General features: G+C 39.8%; 1 protein-coding gene across 1 annotated transcript in view; it reads left to right on the forward strand.

The window, feature by feature from the left end:
• The window catches only part of khdrbs3 (KH domain containing, RNA binding, signal transduction associated 3), a 237,573-nt gene that overhangs the window by 97,380 nt on the left and 116,974 nt on the right, over positions 1–23,219 (forward strand). Inside the window, exon 2 of the mRNA XM_034704107.1 lies at positions 8,089–8,207. Coding sequence (XP_034559998.1) covers positions 8,089–8,207 — 119 coding nt within the window. The remainder of the gene's footprint in view (positions 1–8,088; positions 8,208–23,219) is intronic.

A 23,219-nucleotide genomic window follows, 5' to 3' on the forward strand; every position in this document is an offset into this window, starting at 1 on the left:
AGCTGGAGGTGAGGGGTCTCACAGAGCTGCAAGGGGAGAATGAAAAGGAACAACAGTCATGTCAGTGATGCATGTTCAAATCTGTTTTGAACACTCTGTAATGACGCAGAGGTGGAGGTGCGGGATCTTTTCAGAGAGCTGTTGCGAGTTAATCCACACGAGTTGATTCTGTGTATCCGCGTTCAGAGGATGGGCTCGTTCCACCTGCTGTTTGGTTGCTTATTACACTTGCTGACAGACTGCGGCGCCCTCTTGGAGTTTATTTTGTCCTGAAATGCAAAACGCTCTCCGTTGATGAGACGTAAATATGTGCTGCGAGCTTTTAGAAATAAAGAAATTAGACACGATCTCAGTCTCAATCTTGGAGCACATCAGAGGCTCCGTGTTTTGAGGACAACGCCTGGTAGAAAGCAGGAAACTCTGTCTTGGCATGTTGCTAGGCGATGCATTAATATTAATGTTGTCTTTTTTCAGAATGTGTGCACTCTCTGCCCCCCCTGGGATAAACTGAAGCTTAAAAGATATCTCCATCTCACTGATACTTCTTTTATCCTTCATTAAAACTCCTATCAAGGGTTTAATTACATTTTGCAAATGTGATGCTGCAGAGCTTTGTCAAGAAATCACTATTGTCTTTCAGCTCCTGGTTTGTAGCTTCAGTCTGCTAATTTCAGTGTTGAGTAATTGAAAAAATGTGTGGTTTATCTTGTGTTTGAACATGTGAGCGCTTTATTTTATCATGCTTACAGATTGAATGGAGCTCATTACACTGGGATGTAATCACCATCACATCTATATTTGACCCATTCTTCAAATATTTCCATTAAAAGGCGAGCTCCAAAGCCACAGCATCCTGCCCGCTCTGTTTTTATCATATCTCTCCTATTAAAAAATCATTTTGAAGACAAGAAATAAATCTATTATAGCGCCGGCCCTCTGCCTCACCCTTTCCCCTGCCGGGCTTTTAGCCTGGAGTCTTTGTCGCAGCCTCCCCTCACCTCTCCGCTGCCCTCTTTGAAAAACCATTTTGCTGGCACTGAAACACAGATGTTATCCATCTGATTAAACGTTCAAGGTTACATCTCCAAATACATCAAAGTCTACCTCTCCCAAAAGAGAAAGCGTGACAGCCAATATTTTGGTAGCCTGGAGGTGTAAGCTCCAGTGTCCTCCCCATATTATTTTTTTTCTGTACAAGTAGATTGGTGTCCCTGCTTAAATTACAAAGTGTAATGGTGATGGAGACTCCAGAAGGAGTCTCCATCGGTCATTGTCAACACATGCAATAGTTTAAGTTTGTTAAGAAGGCCTGATTAGGATGAAGAGATCCTGAACTACTCACCAAACACAAATCATTTGTTTTTATTATACTTGATTGTGTCACTATTATACATACATGAGATACATCTCTTATAGGTTCAAACCTTTTTAACACAACTTATTGTTTGACATTTTGTGACCCTCTACCCATACAGAATCAGAAAGTCAATTATATAAAAAATAACATAGAAAGAAAAGGGTAAAGAAAAAAGAAGGGTATATAAAAATGATCATTTTGATATAAAAAATATGTAAATAAATGTAGAAATAACCAAAAAAAGGTCATAAGCTTCTATATTTCCATATACTCATACAGGCACATAACATTACATTTATTCCTATTCTGTCCTTGCTTTGAAAGACACACATCTCTCTTAGAACAGCTTTTCATTTGTATTTATTCTATAAGTTACTTTTTCCATTGAGTAAAAGTTCTCTACTGTTTCTAACCACGTGTATACGTTTGGAGTAGGGATGACCACAATCATATTTTTTTTCCTGTACAAGTAGATTGGTGTCCCTGCTTAAATTACACAGTGTAATGGTGATGGAGACTCCAGCAGGAGGTGAGATGAATAGTGCTGAAGGGATCTATCGGTCATTGTCAACACATGCAATAGCTTAAGTTTGTTAAGAAGGCCTGATTAGGATGAAGAGATCCTGAACTACTCACCAAACACAAATCATTTGTTTTTATTATACTTGATTGTGTCACTATTATACATACATGAGATACATTTCTTACAGGTTCAAACCTTTTTAACACAACTTATTGTTTGACATTTTGTGACCCTCTACCCATACAGAATCAGAAAGTCAATTATATAAAAAATAACATAGAAAGAAAAGGGAAAAGAAAAAAGAAGGGTATATAAAAATTATCATTTTGATATAAAAAATATGTAAATAAATGTAGAAATAACCAAAAAAAGGTCATAAGCTTCTATATTTCCATATACTCATACAGGCACATAACATTACATTTATTCCTATTCTGTCCTTGCTTTGAAAGACACACATCTCTCTTAGAACAGCTTTTCATTTGTATTTATTCTATAAGTTACTTTTTCCATTGAGTAAAAGTTCTCTACTGTTTCTAACCACATGTATACGTTTGGAGTAGGGATGACCACAATCATATTTTTTTTTCTGTACAAGTAGATTGGTGTCCCTGCTTAAATTACAAAGTGTAATGGTGATGGAGACTCCAGCAGGAGGTGAGATGAATAGTGCTGAAGGGAGCTATCGGTCATTGTCAACACATGCAATAGCTTAAGTTTGTTAAGAAGGCCTGATTAGGATGAAGAGATCCTGAACTACTCACCAAACACAAATCTTTTTTTTTTATTATACTTGATTGTGTCACTATTATACATACATGAGATACATTTCTTATAGGTTCAAACCTTTTTAACACAACTTATTGTTTAACATTTTGTGACCCTCTACCCATACAGAATCAGAAAGTCAATTACATAAAAAATAACATAGAAAGAAAAGGGAAAAGAAAAAAGAAGGGTATATAAAAATTGTCAAACTAAGATAAAAAAATATGTAAATAAATGTAGAAATAACCAAAAAAAGGTCATAAGCTTCTATATTTCCATATACTCATACAGGCACATAACATTACATTTATTCCTATTCTGTCCTTGCTTTGAAAGACACACATCTCTCTTAGAACAGCTTTTCATTTTTTATTTATTCTATAAGTTACTTTTCCATTGAGTAAAAGTTCTCTACTGTTTCTAACCACATGTATACGTTTGGAGTAGGGATGACCACAATCAATCGATTATCGATTAATTGATTGATAAGAAATTACTCGAAACACACATTTTTGTTATCAATTTTCCGTCACGTGGAACAGACATCATGTGGTCTCATATTACACTCATCTATCAGGGAGGTGTTTTAAGTTTAAAGCATGTTTCGATGTGAATCAGCTGTTAAAGGTGTTGCGCACAGCGGAGACGCTCTGCTGGCGGCTGAGGCTGCGCGTCAGGTCTCCACGTGCGCTTTTTTAAAAGCGGATCAATACAAAACTGCTGCCAACAACAACACGGACACAAAGGTTCACAACTTTACACAGGACATTTCCCACCTTTGGATACAAAGGCAACAGACTGGGGGGAAATTCAGGTACACTATGTTTGCAGAGCAGCAACATCAGAGCCGTCTGGGCTTTTCTGCAGCTGGACTGATGATGACCCGGTTGCTCTCCCGGCTGACACCTGACCGAATACACGTTTATTTTTCGCAATAAGAACAAGTAGGCAGAAAACTGGACACTGTGAGTCTGAAGTACTTTTCTGTTAGTAGTCTCAGCCTTCACTTTATAAGATTATGTCCGCAGAGAATATTTTTAAGAGCCTGATCGTTGATATTCTGCGTGTCAAACATGTACCCGTATTCAATCCTGTCAGTTATTTACATTTTGTTGCTGTAGAAAATATTATTTAGGGGGAACCCACGTATTTTGCCTTGTTTTTGACGTAAGAATAATAATGTTTTTTTTTAATCAATTAATCGATAATTGATCGTTAAAGCTGCTGTGAGGAACTTTTGGTTTGTATTGATTCTGGCGCCCCCTTGTGGACAACATGACACCTCTTATCTCTTATCCTGTACATGCAAAATTTGTATCTTCAGACAATAACCTCGTCCTGTTGTGTTTAACATACAGATGTATCACATGGTGTGATTATTTGCCATGAAAATAGACATAACAGGGTGTTTCTAAAGCGAGATGTCAATCATCTGGTCTGACACCTACCCCCTCAGAGCAGTGTCAGGCATTAGAAATGACAACAGAGAAGGTATCAGTGTTGTTGTGGATGGTCTTGTTTGCTTTTGAGGGTCATAAAGAGGCATCAGTACCAGTTTCAGTCTGTTTCTCAACCACTTAAAAACTCCTCATAGTGCCTTTAACATTTCCAAAAATCGATCACGGAAAATACTTAAAATGTACATCCCTAGTTTGGAGATTTCTTTTTTATCCAGCTTCTTGTGAAACCCGTGCTGCCAGGAGTAGAGGTGTGAAAAAATATTGATACAGCAATATATCATGATACTTTGACCTCCAATATGATGTTGATATTTCAACTCTTAATATTGATATTTTTGTTATAATGAAAGTTCACATTTTAGCCGAATTGGAACTAAAATACGACTTCAGTGTTTCAAAAACAATAAAGTGGAAAAGTTGTTTTCAATCAAATAGATTTGACTTCATTTGTCTTTTCAATTTTGAGTAATATTGTGTGATTTACATATACACCAGCTCTATTTTTTCTTAGTTTACTGTGTAGAATATTGCAATATATCACAATATATATAGATATATTGTGATACTATCCTATTGTGACCCAAATATCGTGATGCGTATCATGTCGTGAGGTTCTTGGCAATACTCACCCCTACTCAGGAGTATATTATGTTTTCCTACATTGCTTGTTTTACATAACATCTGTTTGATTTGACTTAGTACATCTGACCAATAAGTTTTAATTGTTCTGCATGTGAAAAATATATAAAGAGTTAATTTGCAAAAACAGATAACTCACTTTTAAGAAATGTAAAAAAAAATTCAAAAGATAATTTTTTTTCAATTACTAGTTTTAGGTATTATCATCGATTGAAGTTGGGTGGCTTTTACTAAGTCAAAATTACATTACTAATTAGCGGTATCTTAAAAATGTAACTTTATTAAAAATGTATATTAAAAGGAAATATGTTTTTTTTTAAATGTATAAAAACAGAGATATCTGTTTTTGCAAATTAACTCTTCATATGTGTGCAGTGTGCATTATTTTCCCCACAGTCATTTGAGATACAATACTAACAGATATTACGATCCATGGTTGATTTTATTCAAGTTATTAAGTAAAGCAGGTTCCTTTCAGTTTGATATCCCAGGTTTCAGCTTTAATTAGAGAAAGCATTTTAAAGACGTCTCCTTGAGGACTGTACCTGATCTCTCATCTTCTGACCACTCAAAGTGCTTTTACGCTGCGTGCCACATTCACCAATTCACACACTGATGCAGAGGATGCTAAGCCATCAGTTTTTACCACTCCCGTTCACAATGTGGCCTGTGCTGCTGGGAGCAATTTGCGGCTCAGTGTCTCATTCAAGGACATTGGGATCAAACCTTCTGTTAAGCTCATGTTGAAATATGAAGTAAAATAGTTTGAAAAGGTTGTGTCCTAACCAAATCAAAGGACATGTGTAAAAATCAAGCATCATTTCATCCCAGAATTATATGTAACGTCTCATTTATCTAGAAGCCAAAGGTCTTTGTTTGCAAAGTTAAAATTTGGTATTCTTCCTCTGGCCATTGAGGTCAGTCCATTCAAAAATATCCCAGAAGAAAGCAATATGGCTGCCGCCGACAATTGGCCTCAAAACAGTGCTTCAGATACAGATGGGTGACATCACGGATACTACGTCCATATTTATACAGTCTATGCACCCCACATGTCCTGTCTCTCTCTGTCCTAACTAATAGAGGTGAAAATGCCAAAAAATGTAACTTTAAAATAATAATAATAATAATAATAATAATAATAATAATAATAATAATAATAATAATAATAATAATAATAATAATTTTTGAGACAAATGTTGAATTACAAGAAAAAAAATCAACTCTTGCTCAGTGTGACGTAACACCTGTTTCCAGGTCAAAGTTCATTGTCATACTGTAACTATGCTGTCCTGTTGTGTTATTTGCTGTTTTTCACTTTTCCTCAATATCCATGTGATGCGACGTGAGAGCATGAGTTGACTGAAGTAGATCATTTCAGTTAGATTGATAAACGACTGAAAACAAAACTTCTATAAAGTTTCCTCAGTTTGTAGAAAAGTGCTTAAATTTAATATCGGTTGGAAAACTGAGAAATAAAGAAAAACAAAAATAAGCTTTTGTTTGTGAATGATTGGTGTTAGCCCGTTTTGTATTAGCCGAGCTAGCATCCTGTGCTAAGTTAAACCAATAGACTGTATAAATAATGGACGTAGTATCTGTGACGTCACCCGTCTGTTTCTGAAGCGCTGTTTTGAGGCCAATCGGCAGCGGGAGACATATTGCTGCTGTGGAGCGAATGTGACTTAAAGGTGACATATCATGCAAAATGGACTTTCTAATGGTTCTTTACCTGAAATATGTTTCCCTGGCATGTCTACAAACCCCCCGAGAATGAAAAAAATCCATTCTGCCCCTGTTCTGATTTCTCCACCTTTCTGTAAATGTGTGTGAAACGAGCCGTTTCAGACTTCAGTGTTTTTGTTACGTAACAACAATATCCGGTCTGTCACGGAGTCAGAGCTCGGAGCTTGTTCAGCCCATAGACTGTATAAAATAATACTGAATCCCCTCCTCGGTTTTTCATTCCCTGCACACATGTGTGCTAACAAGGAGCTTAGGAGGGAGGCATGCTAGTTGTAGGCTGTCTTAATAAACACAGAGGTCGGTTTTACTCCCCACGTCTGCAGATTTGAAGATCTAGTGGATGATTTTTATTTGTCATGGATAAGTGCTAGCGCTAATTAGCATAGCCACATAGCTACATGTTCGTAGCTGTGTACCAAGACACACGTCTACATACTGACAAATAAAACAACAAGAAACACTAAATCTGTGACCAATCCTTCAGAAAGGTCCTGTTGCAGGCGCCTCTCCGTCAGGATCAGATTCTGGATCAGATTCAGAGGGTTGAAGTAACCTGATCTCTGAGCAGTCGTGTATATTCAGCCAACATGTAAACATTAGATCAACGTGCTGGAGAGCTGAGGGCACATCCACTTCCTGAGGGGGCGTGGTCAGAGAGAAAACAGAGTGTTCTGAGGAGGACTGAAGAAGAGGGTTTTTCAGGCAGACCAAAATCTGATTTCAAAGTGTTTTTTTGAGCATAAACTTTAAAGACATGTTTTGGGGACCTCTTAGACCAATATATATTGATGAAAAAAGCGTGATATGTCCCCTTTAAAGAAGCAGGCTTTGAGCCTCCTAGCCAACAGCTACAGTGTTCCCGCCTGTTAATCAAATCAGCTGTGCCTCTCATTGGAAGACTAGATATCTCAATATCTTTGAAATTACCATGTTATAAATAAATTCAGCCCCCGTACAGTGTGTGCCGATAGAGAAATGAGCTATCCAGACTACACTGGTCTTTTGTACCAGGCTGTAAACATGTTTATTTCTGCTGTAAAGATCATCTTCTTTGAATTAGTGTGTATGTGGTTTCTGGTACTTCCAGAGCCAGCCTCAAGTGGATCCTCGATGAACTGCAGTTTTTAGCACTTCTGCATTGGACTCATATTTGTAGACCAGAGGTTGCCGCTTGGTTAAACCTTAGCATATTTAAACGGCAGACTGCACAGATGATAAAGTGTTCATAAAGAGCGAGGCAGTGAGTGTTTATTAGACTGAGTGTTTTATGCAGAATTCTCAAAATTAAACAAATACATTTTATTCAACATTTCGACTTTAACCACAAAATTGTTTTTCCACTTTCTGTCAACATTAAAAAGAAAAGATATTCCTCCTCAAATGATTTCTTTCTCATCCCTGGCTCTGAAACTCCTCTGTAGAATTGATCTCATCTCCCTCTTAAACAGCGAACAAACTAGCATCATATGATGTTTATAAAATAATGAATTATTCACTCATTTGAATATGAAGATCATTTTAAGCCGCTACATTCATTTTGTTTATTTGACTGCTGTCAACACTGATTGATTCCTCTCTTTCTTCCACCTCTCTAGAGATCGAAAAAATCCAGAAAGATGAGGGGAAGGAGGAGGAGAAGTTCATCGACGTCGTCATCAACAAGAACATGAAACTGGGCCAGAAAGTTTTAATACCAGTCAAGCAGTTTCCTAAAGTAAGTGCTATCCTCACCCCACCAGAGACTCCTCCAAGAATGTGATGTGCACAGATCCAGATTATTTATAGATAATGAAGCCGACTACAGAAGCTCTGGGTTTGATTTAAACTCCTTACAACAACCACTTGACACATTTTGTTGATGCTTTATGTTATTAGATGTAGCATATCATGAGGATGGTGAACAGGCGTGCAGTGTGCCGGCTGACAGAACTGGGGTAGAACTATATTAGGGATGTTACCTTCTGCTGAAGAATTGTTTCAGCTTTGTAATGTTACAACTGTAACTCTCCTCCCTCACACACACACACGCACACACACACACACGCACACACCTCTCCATTACACTGACCTTGGTCAATGACGCTCTGATGCCTCGCTATATTAATTTGTCAATGAATATTTATGAATATATGATTCAAAGGAATTATCTCACAGTGGGTTTCATTTTCTTGAGTGTGCAGTGGATTTCTTATAATACACCTCCAGGTCTTTCTCAAGTTCAAGAAGTCTTCTTTCCCTGAAAAATAATAGCCTCTGTGGGTGAGAGTACAATTGCAAAGCAGCACATAAGTCACATGTACACAGTCCTAGACAGTGGGCTTCACTGTGACCTCCACATGCAGCGTCTTTGAGCGATAACACTGTTGCCACCTTTGAGAGCACTTCAGCCTCGCCCGCCACGAGGAGCCTTCACCGGCAGCAGCATTTATAGAGCCACCCACTCGCTGCATGACAGGGATTTCCCGCTGGGAGCACGACGGGGAGGTTGGTGTAAAAGTGAGAGGGGCCGCTCTTAGATGGGGACATCACTCAAGTTTTCACCTCGGTCCTCCAGAGGGAAGGACAGCGGTAACCTGCGGTGTGTGGAAGGGGAGGGAACTCAGCAGAGAGGAGGGGAAACCATGAACTAATACAGCTCCAACGGTGCATCTGTTTGTCTTCAGGCCTCATGTCTGGGCAGGCACGGTTTAATTCGCTTAAGAAATTATTTTTTTTTAGCATTAATTAAAGTAAAGACCCGCCATAGAGCCATCACTTCAAATCTAAACGTGTGATCACGCGTGTCTGGAGGAAAAGGAAAGGAACTATTTCACAGTTTCTTGTTCTCCAGAATTCATCTTCAATCAAAGTCCGTCTGAACCACTGCAGCCCCTCGCAACACACAGAGAGCTGACCGCTGTGCACATACTGTCTGTATCCGTGTCACATGACAGCAAAACATGATCATGCATGAAACGCTGCTGCTGTTACAGACACTCTGACAAACACTTCATTCAGCAAGATAGGTTTTAACAGTGTATCCCTGCTTCTCTCAGCGCTGTCAAAATGAAAAAGCTGTGAAAACTCAAAATTTCAAGGCAACTGTCTGCACTTTGATTTTTGAGTTTATTGAGAACTTGAGACTTGAGATTTTAGTTTTGAGAACTAGAAATCTTACATTTGAGCCAACTGATGAGTTTTTGTTGAGATAACTTATCATTCATATGTAGTGTAACTTAAAGTTTGGAGTTCTACATACTAAGAAGTGAAAGTTGTGCCAACTTATTATAGTTTGTTCAGAAAATGTCCCTAAATGTTACTGCACGTTACTGCACCGTTTTCACACCTGCAAGGTAGCTAGCTAATGTTCAAGGCGGCTAACTATTGGTAATGACCATGCCTTATTAAACTAACTAAACAAATTAAAGTGACAGTAACCGGTAATCAACTCACCATCAACTCACCAACTGTAAAGCTAGAGTTTCAATACAATACTCAAACATAACACTTACCTTTAGGGCGATCAAATCCACACAGGACAGGAGAGACGGAGCCACATGTAGGGAATTGAAAGTGTGGATGAAGACCCCTGTAGATTTGAGTTGGAGACCCCGTTCTAATTTAGCCGAGCCTCAAACCCATCATTTCAAGTTCTACCAACCTAACTTATGAAATGAGACCAACTTTACATAACACACTGAATACAGGGAGCTGAGATAACTACTTTGGTGACATTTTTTGTTTACTTAACCAAAAAATCATTTTCAGGCCAACAATTTTAGTTTTCATTTTTACAGTGCAGATGATCAGCTGCACACCAAGGATCAAACCATCTAGATTACTGTGGGACAAAACTGAAAGTCTTTGTCTATAATTTAATTTGTCAGATGATAATCTGCTCCTGGAATAATAATTTTCAGGCCAACAATTTTAAGTTTTTATTTTTACAGTGTCGGGAAGCTAAAACCGAAGAGATATGGTCAATTTTTTTGGTTCTGGTTAAAACCAGCTCTGGTTTGTACTCTTCACCACATGTTTGTACCTTATCTCTTGTAACCTGATTTTTATAAGTGAGGAACTCCGTGTGTTTTGGGTGTACAGCATCCATAAAATCCACTAGTCCCCCTGCTCTGTGTAGTTAAAGCTAGGGTTGCTAGCTCGGAGCTCCTCCAAAACGACGCCCCCGCTCACATGCACGAGCACCGCTGATTCGCGACCATATGATGGTGACTGATTCAAAACCGGTCCTCGGCACATGGTTTGTGTTTTGCACTACGTCAACTCATGTCTCACTCAGCGGTAAGAAAACACCAAAACATTCTCATAGTGAAAGTTAAAAACACAAACAAACATGAAATGTACGCTCTGCAGGAGGCGGGCAGAACGGCAGGACAGGATTTGATTGGTTTCATCATTTGGCTCCTGATGGCAGGGATTGGTTGGTGTTTTCCCAGGTTTACTCCGGCTGTAGATAGCAGCTTTTTTTACCTCTGTTTTAAGAACACATTATGTATTGATTACCATCAGGACATAAAGATCATTTTAACCAGTATAACAAAAAGTGGATCTAAATCTGATTACCAACCCCAGCTTTAAAGCAATTCTTTGTAAAATGAAATTTCATTGATATGTAAATGTGTTTCTACTTGATTCTTCTCAAACTTTAATAAAGAGTCATTCATTTCACTTGGGATAGACTCGTTCTCTGAAAGAAAGCTAATTGTGTTGTGATATTTTATTTATTTTTAGTACTTCTGGTATGTGTTTATGTATGTCGTGTCATCTAGGGGCTGATCTGAGTCTCCCAGGTTCACAGCTAAACAGATTTGCTTTGACAGCTTTGATAAGTAGAGCCACTAATACGCTGTTTAGAGCTCCAACAAGCCACCGAAGGAAGACAAATTCAATTTGTTCCATGTGACAGGCAGCAATTGCAAGAGTGATCGGTCTGACTTGAATGGGTTTTCTCCTGAGCTGCGAGCATCACCTTTTGGCTTCTGGCATTGAAGTGGTACAGACATTTTTCCAAATAGCCATTTAGGAGCATGTGCGGGGAGGTTAAATTCATCCTCCGCAAACATAGCTTTTTATCAAAATGAAATGGAAAAGGACGGCACGCTGCAAGTTCCAGCCTGCTGATTCTGTGTGATAAAACGGAGCTGCTCCTTGATGATTTGTTATACGGAGCACTGATGAATTTTTAGACTTCTGAAGATATTGGCAGGAGTGATGACATACTGGTGGTGGATGGTGTAGTTATGTTGTGTAATGGACACTTTGATGCTGCACTGAAAACTGTCACACATTTGGTTTTTTAAAAATAAGACAAGATGTCATTGAAACCTTGTCTACAAAAATAGATTCTTAGATTTTAGATCAAATTTAAGCAGCATGACACATAATGTCACTCCCACCAGGGTTCTAAAAATATCCCACCTTTTTAACAAGGATGCACTATCAGCGCTCATCAGTGCATTTACCGGATCTGTGCGTCTGTGGAAGAGCATTCTTTTGGCAGAAAGCGCCGCAGGCCATTAGCGAGGCGTAAGGAATCCCACTGGTTTATTTCCAGTTCAGACTGTGGCTTTTCTCTGCGCTGGGAGCGGTGATTTATCCTCGTGCTGTCGTTCCTGTCCTGCTGTCCTCAGCACATTCACTCGGCACCGGTTCTCTGTGAGCACACCTTTCACCACGCTCGCAGTATTACATTCAGCAAATGATGAAAAGATCTCAGATGCAAGCCCTCCCCCCCCCGACTGAAACCCGCCCCCCCTGCAGCCTCTTCAAGTTAAGTGTGATTAATCATGCGTCCTTTTTGTACCCGTGTCTGCTGTCTTTCTAATCTCCCACATGCCTTTTATGTGTCAGCTGAACATGCTGCAAAATATAAATACATTTAAAAACCAGTTTATATGTTTTCAGTCAAGTCTTCTTTTTGTTCTCTTGTTTCTGTGACTGACACCAGAACAGAGCAGCACAGACGACCTGTGATTAAACACATCAGCTTTTATTGCTGTGATTACAGCAGCAGCAGCAGCACAATCCTCTCACACAGTCTAATGACATGAACCAGTACGGGAGCCCAGGCAGGTTTTAGTAAGTCACATAATCCCTCATGATAACTAAAGCATTAGCAAAACCCCAAAGCATCCATCACAGTGGGAGTCAGACAGATTTCTGATTTCTGATAAACAGAAGGGATTACATTTATGTGTTCACTAAGACTCAGCAGATTGTCCACACGAGGAGACGAGGGGGCCTCTGCAAACGTATCGACTGGGTGCTGATGTGCTGAAATGTCGAGATTAAGACTTCAGTCTGACATTTACTGGCATTAGTCAGACAAACATAAAGCAAATCTGCATGATCTCTTTTTAAATAGTCAGGAACTTAAAATAGTGCCAAACAAATACCATTACACCGTGTCAATCTATTCTCTCTGATTCTGTCTGAAGTGGCTCAAGACAAAACGTGAGGAGGAAAAAGTTATTCTCTGCAACAGTCTATCAGTTACCAACCCTCTGATTCCCCCGACTTTACAGTGTTTGGCTAAATGTTTCCTGGCCTCAGATTTACTGTATGATCATTTTTAATTATTTAAACAATTAACACCTTTTAGGGACAATCAGCTGAACAAATGAATGAGCAAAATGGATCATACAAGGTACTCCTGTGTCACAGTTAGGGGAAAAATAAGGGAGATGACCCAAGTGCACTTAATGAAATAATTTGTTGGGTGAACGTAATCAAATTATGGAAAGAATTTCCACCTTATTAAAATGCTTTCATTTAGCGAGACACAATTTTGTTGAACCATTTAATTGTAAATATGTTGAGTGAACTTAAAGCTGGGGTTGGTAGTCTCGGAAAACCAGCATGAATTTGAATGTAGCTTTTCCTCATGACTCCGTCTAACCCCTCCCCTCCTCCCTCGGAGCTCCTCCAAAACGACGCCCCCCCCGCTCACATGCACGAGCGCCGCTGATTCTCGACCATATGATCGTGACTGATTCAAAACCGGTCCTCACCAAAACATTCTCATAGTGAAAGTTAAAAACACAAACAAACATGGCTGCTGTTAGCACTCACAACTATCATGCTAGCATTATCCAGTTGTACTGGTGACACGATATCAGGAGAAAAGTTATAACACATATATAATACTGTAACAACTCTACTGTTTGTTAAACGTGTTCAGTGTAGATGTTCTTAATTCCAACAGTGTTGACGGTCAGTGAAGGCATCAGGAGAGGTGTAGAGTGTGCGAGTGGGAGAGAAGAGGAGAAGTTCTTCATTCATTCAAACATTGATTGTTGTTTTGTTGGTTGGCGTGATCACGGTCGACAGTGACCGGTTATTAAAGATCAACGTGTTCACGAATCGGCTCGTCATCACTACAGCGTCCGGACGGACGCTACAATAAATATATATTTTCTGTAGGACTTACTGAACGTCATTAATTAGTCTGCTTGTTGGTGAGAGCTTTTTAGACTCTGATCCGGGCTACAGTCCTGAGCAAAGCACCTCATCAGGTCAGAGGGGACAGGCCCGAGGACGAGCGAGAGGGGCAGTAAATAGAGTCAGGGGAAGTAGAGGCAGGAGACAGGGACTCGGAGGAGTGCACGCCGGGGAAATGTACGCGCAGGAGGAGGGCAGAACGGCTGGACGGGATTTGATTGGTTTAAAATTTGGGGAGCCAAAAAACAGTGATTGGTTGGTGTTTTCCCAGGTTTACTCCGGCTGTAGATAGCAGCTTTTTTTCATTCTTTTTTAGGAACACATCATGTAATGATTACCATCAGGACAGAAAGATCATTTTAACCAGTATGACAAAAAGTGGATCTAAATCTGATTACCAACCCCAGCTTTAAAGTATTGACGTTACCATTACTTATTTAAAATGTTTGGGTCTAACTTTATTTGTAAAGGTTGTTTCAACATATTTACTAAGGTAGGATCTGACTTCATTGTCTTGGGTCACAATAACTTTTTTTTAAGCTACATTTTTGAGCTTTTTGGCCTTTATTGACAGGACAGCTGAAGAGAGACAGGAAACGTGGGGAGTAGAGAGTGGGGGAAGACATGCAGCACATGGTCGACCAGTTGGGAGTCGAACCGGCGACCTCTGCAATGAGGACTATAGCCTCGATACGTGGGGCGCTTAGACCTCTAGGCCACCAGCGCCCCAATTGCAGTCACTCACAGGCGATCTCTCCCAACTCCCTGTAATGGCTCTTCTTTGCCAGAAGCACGCTACCTTGGCTGATGAACAGGGCCTGTCGCACGTTACTGCCACCTTCTGCTCTGGAGAGGTATTGCAGATAGGATTCCTACCTAAACCCTTTAGGTTGTGTTGACATAAAGCAATCTTGTAGTTTGAAGGATTTTGCATGTCATGTTAAAACTACATGATTGAAACATGTTTAACCACCAAACATGAATTAATATAATAGAAGCTACATGTTATACTTATGTTGATCAAACAGACACCCATGTTACTTTTATTGAGTGTGCGGACTTCAAAATAAAAGGTTTTAATAAACAAAAGAACAAAAACGTACTTTCAACAAAACCACGGGAAACACAAACACAGGAAATACAGGCGGACTGGTGCAGACTTGACATGACACATTACACAATGAACCAACACAGAACGGAGGAGACACAGAGTCTGTTTCTGAAACCACCTACTAAACTAGCAGTATGTAAGGATTTGTCCTAAATTCAGTATGGAGTATGTGAACAAGAGCAAAATCTGCAGTATGCCAAAACTACCCAGATATCATACTGATTCAGGAACATGTCTCAGTCTCCATCACGTACTGTTTCCCACAATGCACAGCACTAACTTCTTCTTTTTTCTGTATTTGACTGGGGGAACTCAGATTTTAGGTGCTGTGAAAATGATTAAATTCCATATGAACCACTTCTTAACTTTTTAAATCATCAGTGATGCTAAAGAAGCAGTTTATCTATCAGCTTGGTTGTTGTTTACTCACGCTTTCTGAAACCGTAAATCCAGCGACGCCTGACCCAGAATCCTGCAGACCAGATCCAACAGAACAGTCAGACTGCATACTACCTTCAGACACAGTATGTAGTACGTAGCCGGCGGTTTGGAAAACAGCCAGAGACTAAATACTAACTACTAATCACACAGGTCAATCAATCAATCAATCAATCAATCAATCAATCAATCAATCAATCAATCTATATATCTATCTTTATGTGTATAGCACCAAATCACAACAAACGTTATCTTAAGACTCTTTTACAAACAGAGCAGGTCTAGACCACTCTATGTCAAATTATGAACAGAGACCCAACACCAAGACAGGGTAAGACTCAGTCTGACCCCACCTTAATCCACCATGAACATTGAGGACAAACTTCCTTTAACAGGCAGAAACCTCGAGCAGAACCAGACTCATGTTAGACAGACATCTGCCTCGACTGAGTTGGGTCTGGATAGAGGGATAGAGGAGAATAAGAGAGCGAGGGAGCGGTGATAGTAGGTGAGACCAACGAGACACAAGTGGAAACACTCAGCACACAATCAGAATGGAAAGAAAACACAGGAAGTAAAACTAAACCAGAAACACAGGGAGCAAAACTAGAAAATAAAACAGGAAACACAAGAGAAAATACACAAGGATTAAAGAACACAAGACATGAAACACAGGGAACAAAAAACAAATCTTAACAAAAGGCAACTCAGGACATCCTGCACATAAAGACATGTGGGTTTGTAATGAATACAGCTTTTAATAAAAGGAACTTTAAATGAAAATAATAAATCAGAAACTGCAGACATGAGGAAATACCAGAGTCAGAGTTTACCTTCAAAGGTTCCATGTAATAAAAACATGTTTTATAATCATATACTTTAGTAATCCTCCAGCCAGAAACTGTGGGAGCAGAAAAGCTTCTGCATTGTTTCTGTAGTCCACGGTCTCAGAGAACATCGCCTCTCTGAGTAGATTTGAATTTTCAGGTCATGTAACGATAGGAATGATTTGCATAGGCAAGCATGCAAAACCGCTCCCACTCCTCAAGCATCCCGCATCCTCCCACGCTGTTGTGCTCTTGCCTTGGTGTTGCAGGGTCAAGATGTCAAAGGTTGGAACCATTTTTTGAGCATTTTGCCTTTATCGATTGGACCGCTAAAGAGAGACGGGAAATGTGGGATGTAGAGAGCTGGATGATTCAGGCAGCGGAGGGTCGAGGCTGTCGGGTTTGGAGCAGTGACCGCTGTGATGAGGACTGTAGATGTTGACTTTCTATTCCAGCGCCAAAGAAAACTGGTTGAATTTAAAATTTCTAACAACATGTCAGATACAGAAGTCGCTAATTATTATTCATTTTTACGTGCTAACCACCTCACCTCGGACTGCTTCAACATCGAGGGGTCGATTAACACCAACCCTCATGAAAGGGTCTCTACCAACAGTTTGAGACCATAGACTGTATACATATTGGACCTAGTATCTGTGACGTCACCCATCTGTTTCTGAAGCGCTGTTTTGAGGCCAGGCCGCGGCGGCAGCCATATTGGAAATGCTGAACTCAACATAACTGCTGTGGAGCGATTGTGACGTAAAGAAGCGGGCTTTGAGCCTCCTAGCTAACAGCTACAGTCAGCTGTGCCTCTTATAATGGAAAACTTGTAATCTTAATATCTTTGAAATTGCAGCATTATGAATTAATTCACCCCCCGTACGGTGTGCTGAGCGAGAAATGAGCTATCCAGACTACACTCGTCTTTTAAACCAGGCTGTAAACATGTTTATTTCTGCTGTAAAGATTGGCTCTTTTGAATTTGTGTGCAAGTGGTGTCACACTCTGACCTAGAGTGAGGGTAGTAGGTCATAAGTAGTGATGTTAGGAGATGTGCCGAGGCTTCGAAGCGTGTGTCGAGTAATGGAGGGGGCGTTTCCGTGAAGCGCGTATCGAGGCTTGCTTCATTGAGGGGAGGAGCCGAAAATGATGACGTCCGAAGCCTCGCTGCCCGGATGTACCACGTGACTGCTTCGGCAAGTGGTCCAGATTTTGCTGCAAGGTTTGATGGTTTGACAGCAATATAAACCCCTCAGGCCCCGTTCATATTGTGGGTGTTTGATGGAGAGCTGCGGTCAGTTCAGAGTTCGGATAGAGTTTTGATAGTTTGGATACTAGAGTTTGGATTTATATAGTTTGGAGAGTTTAGAGAGAGAGATGGTTTGAAGATTTAGGAGTGAAAAGAGGACAGGTAAGACAGAGCCAACTAGAAAGAGGGGAATTAGGTGTGGACGTGTTGCTAATCTGTTGCAGACTTGGCCTAATGGTGAATAGCACGTCCATGAAATATTTGGCCAGGGTTCAAGTCCAGCCTGCGGCTTATTAACCACATTTTTTTCCCACTTTCTTCCAGTTTCTACACTGTCCTCTCCTCTATAAATAAAATGAGTCAAAGCCCAAAAATATAACTTTAAAAAGAAAGAAAGAGGAGGATTTCCCCTGTGTGGCAACATTTTGATTTAATAACTCCTAACTCCTAATAACACAAGCATATTCAGTGTCCTCTTCCTAGTTCCACAATCACTTTCACTGTCCTCTGTCTGCTTAAGCCAATTCCATTTTCCTAAAGTGACAGAAAAATATAATTACACAACCTGCCATATCATATGATACTACCATTTTGGGAAAATGTACACACACAGAATACATTCAAAAATATTTTATCATACACATATATGATAATTTATGTACAGAAATGATTTGGTCATACATTTTTTGTAATCTAGTCATTCCCATAACAGACACAAAAATTCAATGCATCACACATTATGTGGTTAAGATCCAGCAGCATGTAATGATAAACCTGGCCAGTAGGTGGTTTCGTGTGCACATGAAGCTTTGAGAAATGAACCCTTTCTCGAACCAATTGGCTCAAGTGGTTCGAAGCCTCATGAGGCTTCATCTCACCATCACTAGTCATAAGGCTGACTGAAAATGGTGTAGTTTAACTTTAAAATGTAAAAAAAAAAGTAGAAAGACAAAGTCCATTTGATGCAAAAAAAAATAAAATGAAGTGTTTTATTCCCCTTTAAGGACAGTCCAAGGATATGAACCACCATTACCTCTGCACAGCACCACAGCCCTTCTGTGACTGCTTAGGCAGTGCAGATCCCCTCCATTTGAAGGCTAAGCCCCTCCCACTGGACCATACCATCTTTAATTGGAATCAAAAGTAATCAGTTCAACCACACAGCTTATTTTCCACATAAAAAAAACATTACAAAGTCTATTTACATGTACTTACCACACATTAAGGGAGTCATCAAAGCATTCACCTAATACCCAAGCTAGGAATGAATTTACAACCCCATTTAACACTCCCATCAGTTGGTATGGTGCAGTAAGATGGACTCAGCATGCTCCCTACTCAGGCACTATTAAAGACAGCCTGAAACTATGCTCGGGTCCTTTGTCACTGCCCAGCACCAGGAAGCACCGTGGTAAGAGAAGAGAAACATAAGCAGATACAAAGAACTCAAGGTATACAGTCTTTAGATAATAGTTAACTCAAAACCATAACAATGTGTGTGCGTGTGTGTGTGTGTGTGTTTGTGAAACTTTATGGGGAAATTGCACAGGAAACTTACTAAGATGTTAAATGTAGTTCAGTGTGTGCACCCACCAAGCTATCAGTAGCATGCTGCCTGGCTAACATGTGGCATGTGGAATGAGTGATGGTGTGGTGTGTTACCAGTGGCAGGGGAAACTGCCACAGTGGTTTCTGATACTTCTGGAGCCAGCCTCAAGTGGACACTGCAGTTTTTAGCACTTCCACATTGGCTTCAATTCTTGCGACCGGAGGTTGCCTCTTGTTTGTGACCCAACATCAGCATACATGCATTCAGAAAATGTGGTCACTTTATGATGATGTTAACAATTTATTAACGCTGGTTTATACTTCTGTGTCGCCCCTACGAGTCTGACGCGGACATGAGCATCACATACTTGTGCGTCGATGTGTCTGTGTCGCCTGTTTCCGGCCTCTCTACGATCTCTGTTTCCTTTTCCACAGAGATTCAGAGCATGTTCTGTTAATCTACTGCTGATACATGTTGCTGTTTATCATACAGACATGATTACATGAAGAATAGAGAGGAGGAGATGAAATACACGGCTGATGGCCGATGTCCGGGATCCCGGAAGTGCTGTAAATGCAGGAAATACAATGCCGCCGAGTGGACCAATCACAGGGCTTGTATAAGTATAAATCAGCCTTTACAAAGAACATGTCTCGGTGCTGGCATAGGTTCTTCTGGAGCTCTCGCCAGATTTATTTTGGTGTTTTTCTACCTCTGCATCTGCAGTCTTTCAGGCAGTCTCTTTATTATCATAGCATCCCTGCCCACTCAGATCACTGCAGGGATAGTAGGAGTAAAAAAAAAGAGGCTGCAGATCCTCAAAGATTTAAAAAAAAATTGTTTTTATTGAATTTAAAACCTCTCTGTAATGAAAACAGCTAAAGATACCAACATAGAACCTTTAAACTCTGACATTGTAGAGAAAAAAACTGTATACGTTATAATACAACCCAAATGAATTGTTAAATATGAGGACAAATAAAGAATTAAAACTCAATTAAAGGCCACATGAAAGAGTTACGCTCCTTTAAAAAATTAAACAGATAAATAAATAGTAATAATTTGCAGTTTTCAGACACTCACAGCACGTGGTTGAGGTTACAGAAACATAGTAGTCTAGGTGTACGCCTGTTATAAAACATACCGGTGTGAAGATCAGAGACAAGTTGTTTGATGTTGACAGTGCAACCATCACCACAGTCACTCACGATGTGAACTCTGACATTACTCGTAGAAGTCATGCTTTATGTACACCCACCATCCACCCAAACCAGCATCCTGCAACGCTCCAATACTGTAGAGGACTTGAGAAACACTGTGGTGAGCGCTCTGCCTTCTAAAAATAATAATACAGATAAAAACACGAGTATATAAATGTAGTTCAGTCAGTCAACTCGTGCTGTGATGGTTTGAAATGTTTGTTGCAGAAGCACATTGTTTGTGTTTGGTGTCCAGACTCCTGATCACTCTACAGTTTTACTTTTTTAAATTGCAGAAATTGAAGAGTGATGAGGTAATATCTTAAACCTCTATGTTAGAGCGGGCAGGTGGATTCTGGGGTAGTGGTGGTGGGGTTGAAAGTTTTAAGGAAATGTGCGTTTTTCGACCGGTGGACCCAGGGTCTAAATTTAGTTCAGGGGTAGATAATCTCCCCCCTGAAAAGCCCCTGCTTGGGGGGTAGTACTTTTCAAAGGTCCCAGGACTTTCAGGGGTTAGGGCCTGCAATGCTGAATGTGTCTGATTGGTAGATTAACCGCAGTGTTTTTATTCCTCCCTCCGTCCACAATAACATCACACACATCTGTGATTCACTTGATTTCTCTTTCTTTCATTAGTTTTTATTTGTTCTATCTTTTTTGTATGTGTGTGTACTTTTCAAAAGAAGAAGCTGTGATTCTCTTGATTTAGCAGCTTGTAACAGTAGTCTTCTCTCAGTCCACCGTGAATGCCTCTCTCCCGGTGTTCTGGTTTTAAAAGTGACCCTGTAAACTGGAGACCTTCAGCTGAACGTGTCAGTGTTTGTGGAGTTTACACAGCTGTTGAAACACAGAGGGAGTTCCTGGGAATGCAAACTAGTTTAGTTTTTATTAAGATTTCAAAATATCCTCATCAGATATTTAATGATGGTCTAAAGACGTTTATGAGGGATGCAGCCGGCTGAAAGTCTCCAGTTAACAGGGTCGCTGTTTAAACCAAAAACACAGTGTGATCTCTGCCACGGCTTTTTGAGTTCAAAAGGATTTTAAAGCCGTGTTGAAACGTCTTTGCTACTCGCGCTTATCTTCTCTCACGTGTTGATTCAGTGAATCCATCTGTGATGAAATATAGCACTATCTAAAACAGCGCCAGCTGAGTCTCTTCATGCTAACAGGCTAACTGTTGTGTTGCTCATAATGATACCTGCCTGTCCGTCTGCTTCTATGGTGTCATCTGTGATTCCTCTTTGTTTTACTGCCCTCTACTGGTCTGGTGTTGTAGTGCATTTACTTTTTGTTTCTCCATACGTCACTGGCCTGATTTGCACAATCTACCCAGGACATCAGCCCGCGGTCGAAACGCAGACAACAATGGGGGCACAGGAACCTTTTAGTTAAGGGGAAAGTAGTTTGGGGGGCTAAAAGACCCTGGAACTCATGGTCCAAATGCACCTAATACTGATGCATGGCAGAACAGAGGCAGAGAGAACTTGCAGCTTAAATGCATATGTCTGTCGTGTGATCATGAGAGTGAGAATTCAGCTGCCTGAATTACCCCGCCGTTGTCACACAGTCTGAGGGTCTTACTAAAAAACTAACATTAACATCTTTGGCATGTTAGACTGGTACCTTTAAAATGAAATCACCTGGACTGGGGCAGTTTCAGGATTCTCTTGGTATTAATCCAGATTCATTCCTTCCTGTTTTCAGTTATAAGTAGTCTTAAAAAGTCAGGTAGCAGGTAGCTAAAAAGGTTCTAACCCCCAGTTTCTCAGGTTGGTATCCTCACATCTCATCTCTCCTCTGATGCATGTCCATTGGGTCCTGTATGTGCGCGTGTGTGTGCAGGTGTGTGTGTGTGTGTGTGTGTGTGTGTGTGTATTCGGCCTGGGTTTGTCGCATGTGAGTGACAAAAATGAATTTAGCCTCAGGGATTAATAAAGTGTATCTTCTTCTTCTTCTTCTTCTACTTTTGTTGAAGTAATTTTGGGTCTTATATTAAAAATAATGGAGTGACATTAGGCTGAGAGAGTTGTAGCCCAAGCCCATGGGCTGAATGGCGGTGAGGATTGTTGTAGTCCTCTGCTTGAACTGAATATTAACCCTTTCACTTCAAAGGATGTTAAACCTAATCAGGAATCAGTTTTCTTTATTTTGGACTTACACAGATGTGTTGAAAAACTGGATCTCTGCCTATGGAAGATCATTTGAAAAGACAGAGAAGATGCAGCTAAAGAACACTACATTTCTACATCTTTCTCACTATGTCACACTTTGATTGTTTTGAAGGTACAGCACAATTACTTTGGTAAAACTTGCCCCCAGGACATGAATTTAATTAACGCATATTAATAATGTAAGGAAATACTCAACCCACGATATGATTCGAATCACGATTTTTGGTTCACAATACGATTCACTCACGATTCTCTAATGATTTTCAAGAAACTGGATTGAACTCAAAATTGAAATAACTATTATTTTATTGGTAACACTTTACAATAAGGGTCCCTTAATTAGCGTTAGTTAATGCATTATTAAGCATTAATTAACAGTTTAATAATAGTTTAATAATCGTTATAATGTATTACCTAACATTAACTAACACATTAGTTAGTGCATTAATAAGCAGTTAATTAATGTCCACTGCTCAGAGTTAATTAATACATTATTAAGCATTAATAAAAGTTACAAAACTTAATTAGTTAACCATTAGTGAATGCTTTCTGGACCCTTATTGTAAAGTGTAACACATGCATCACTTAAGTAACACATTATAAATGCTAAACTGCTTACCGATTATTAACGATTATTAAACTATTATTAAACTGTTAATTAATGCTTAATAATGCATTAACTAACGCTAATTAAGGGACCCTTATTGTAAAGTGTTACCATTTTATTTCAGTCCTCAGA

The sequence above is a fragment of the Notolabrus celidotus genome, chromosome 16 (assembly GCF_009762535.1).
Source record: "Notolabrus celidotus isolate fNotCel1 chromosome 16, fNotCel1.pri, whole genome shotgun sequence".
Classification (NCBI taxonomy): Eukaryota; Metazoa; Chordata; class Actinopteri; order Labriformes; family Labridae; genus Notolabrus; species Notolabrus celidotus.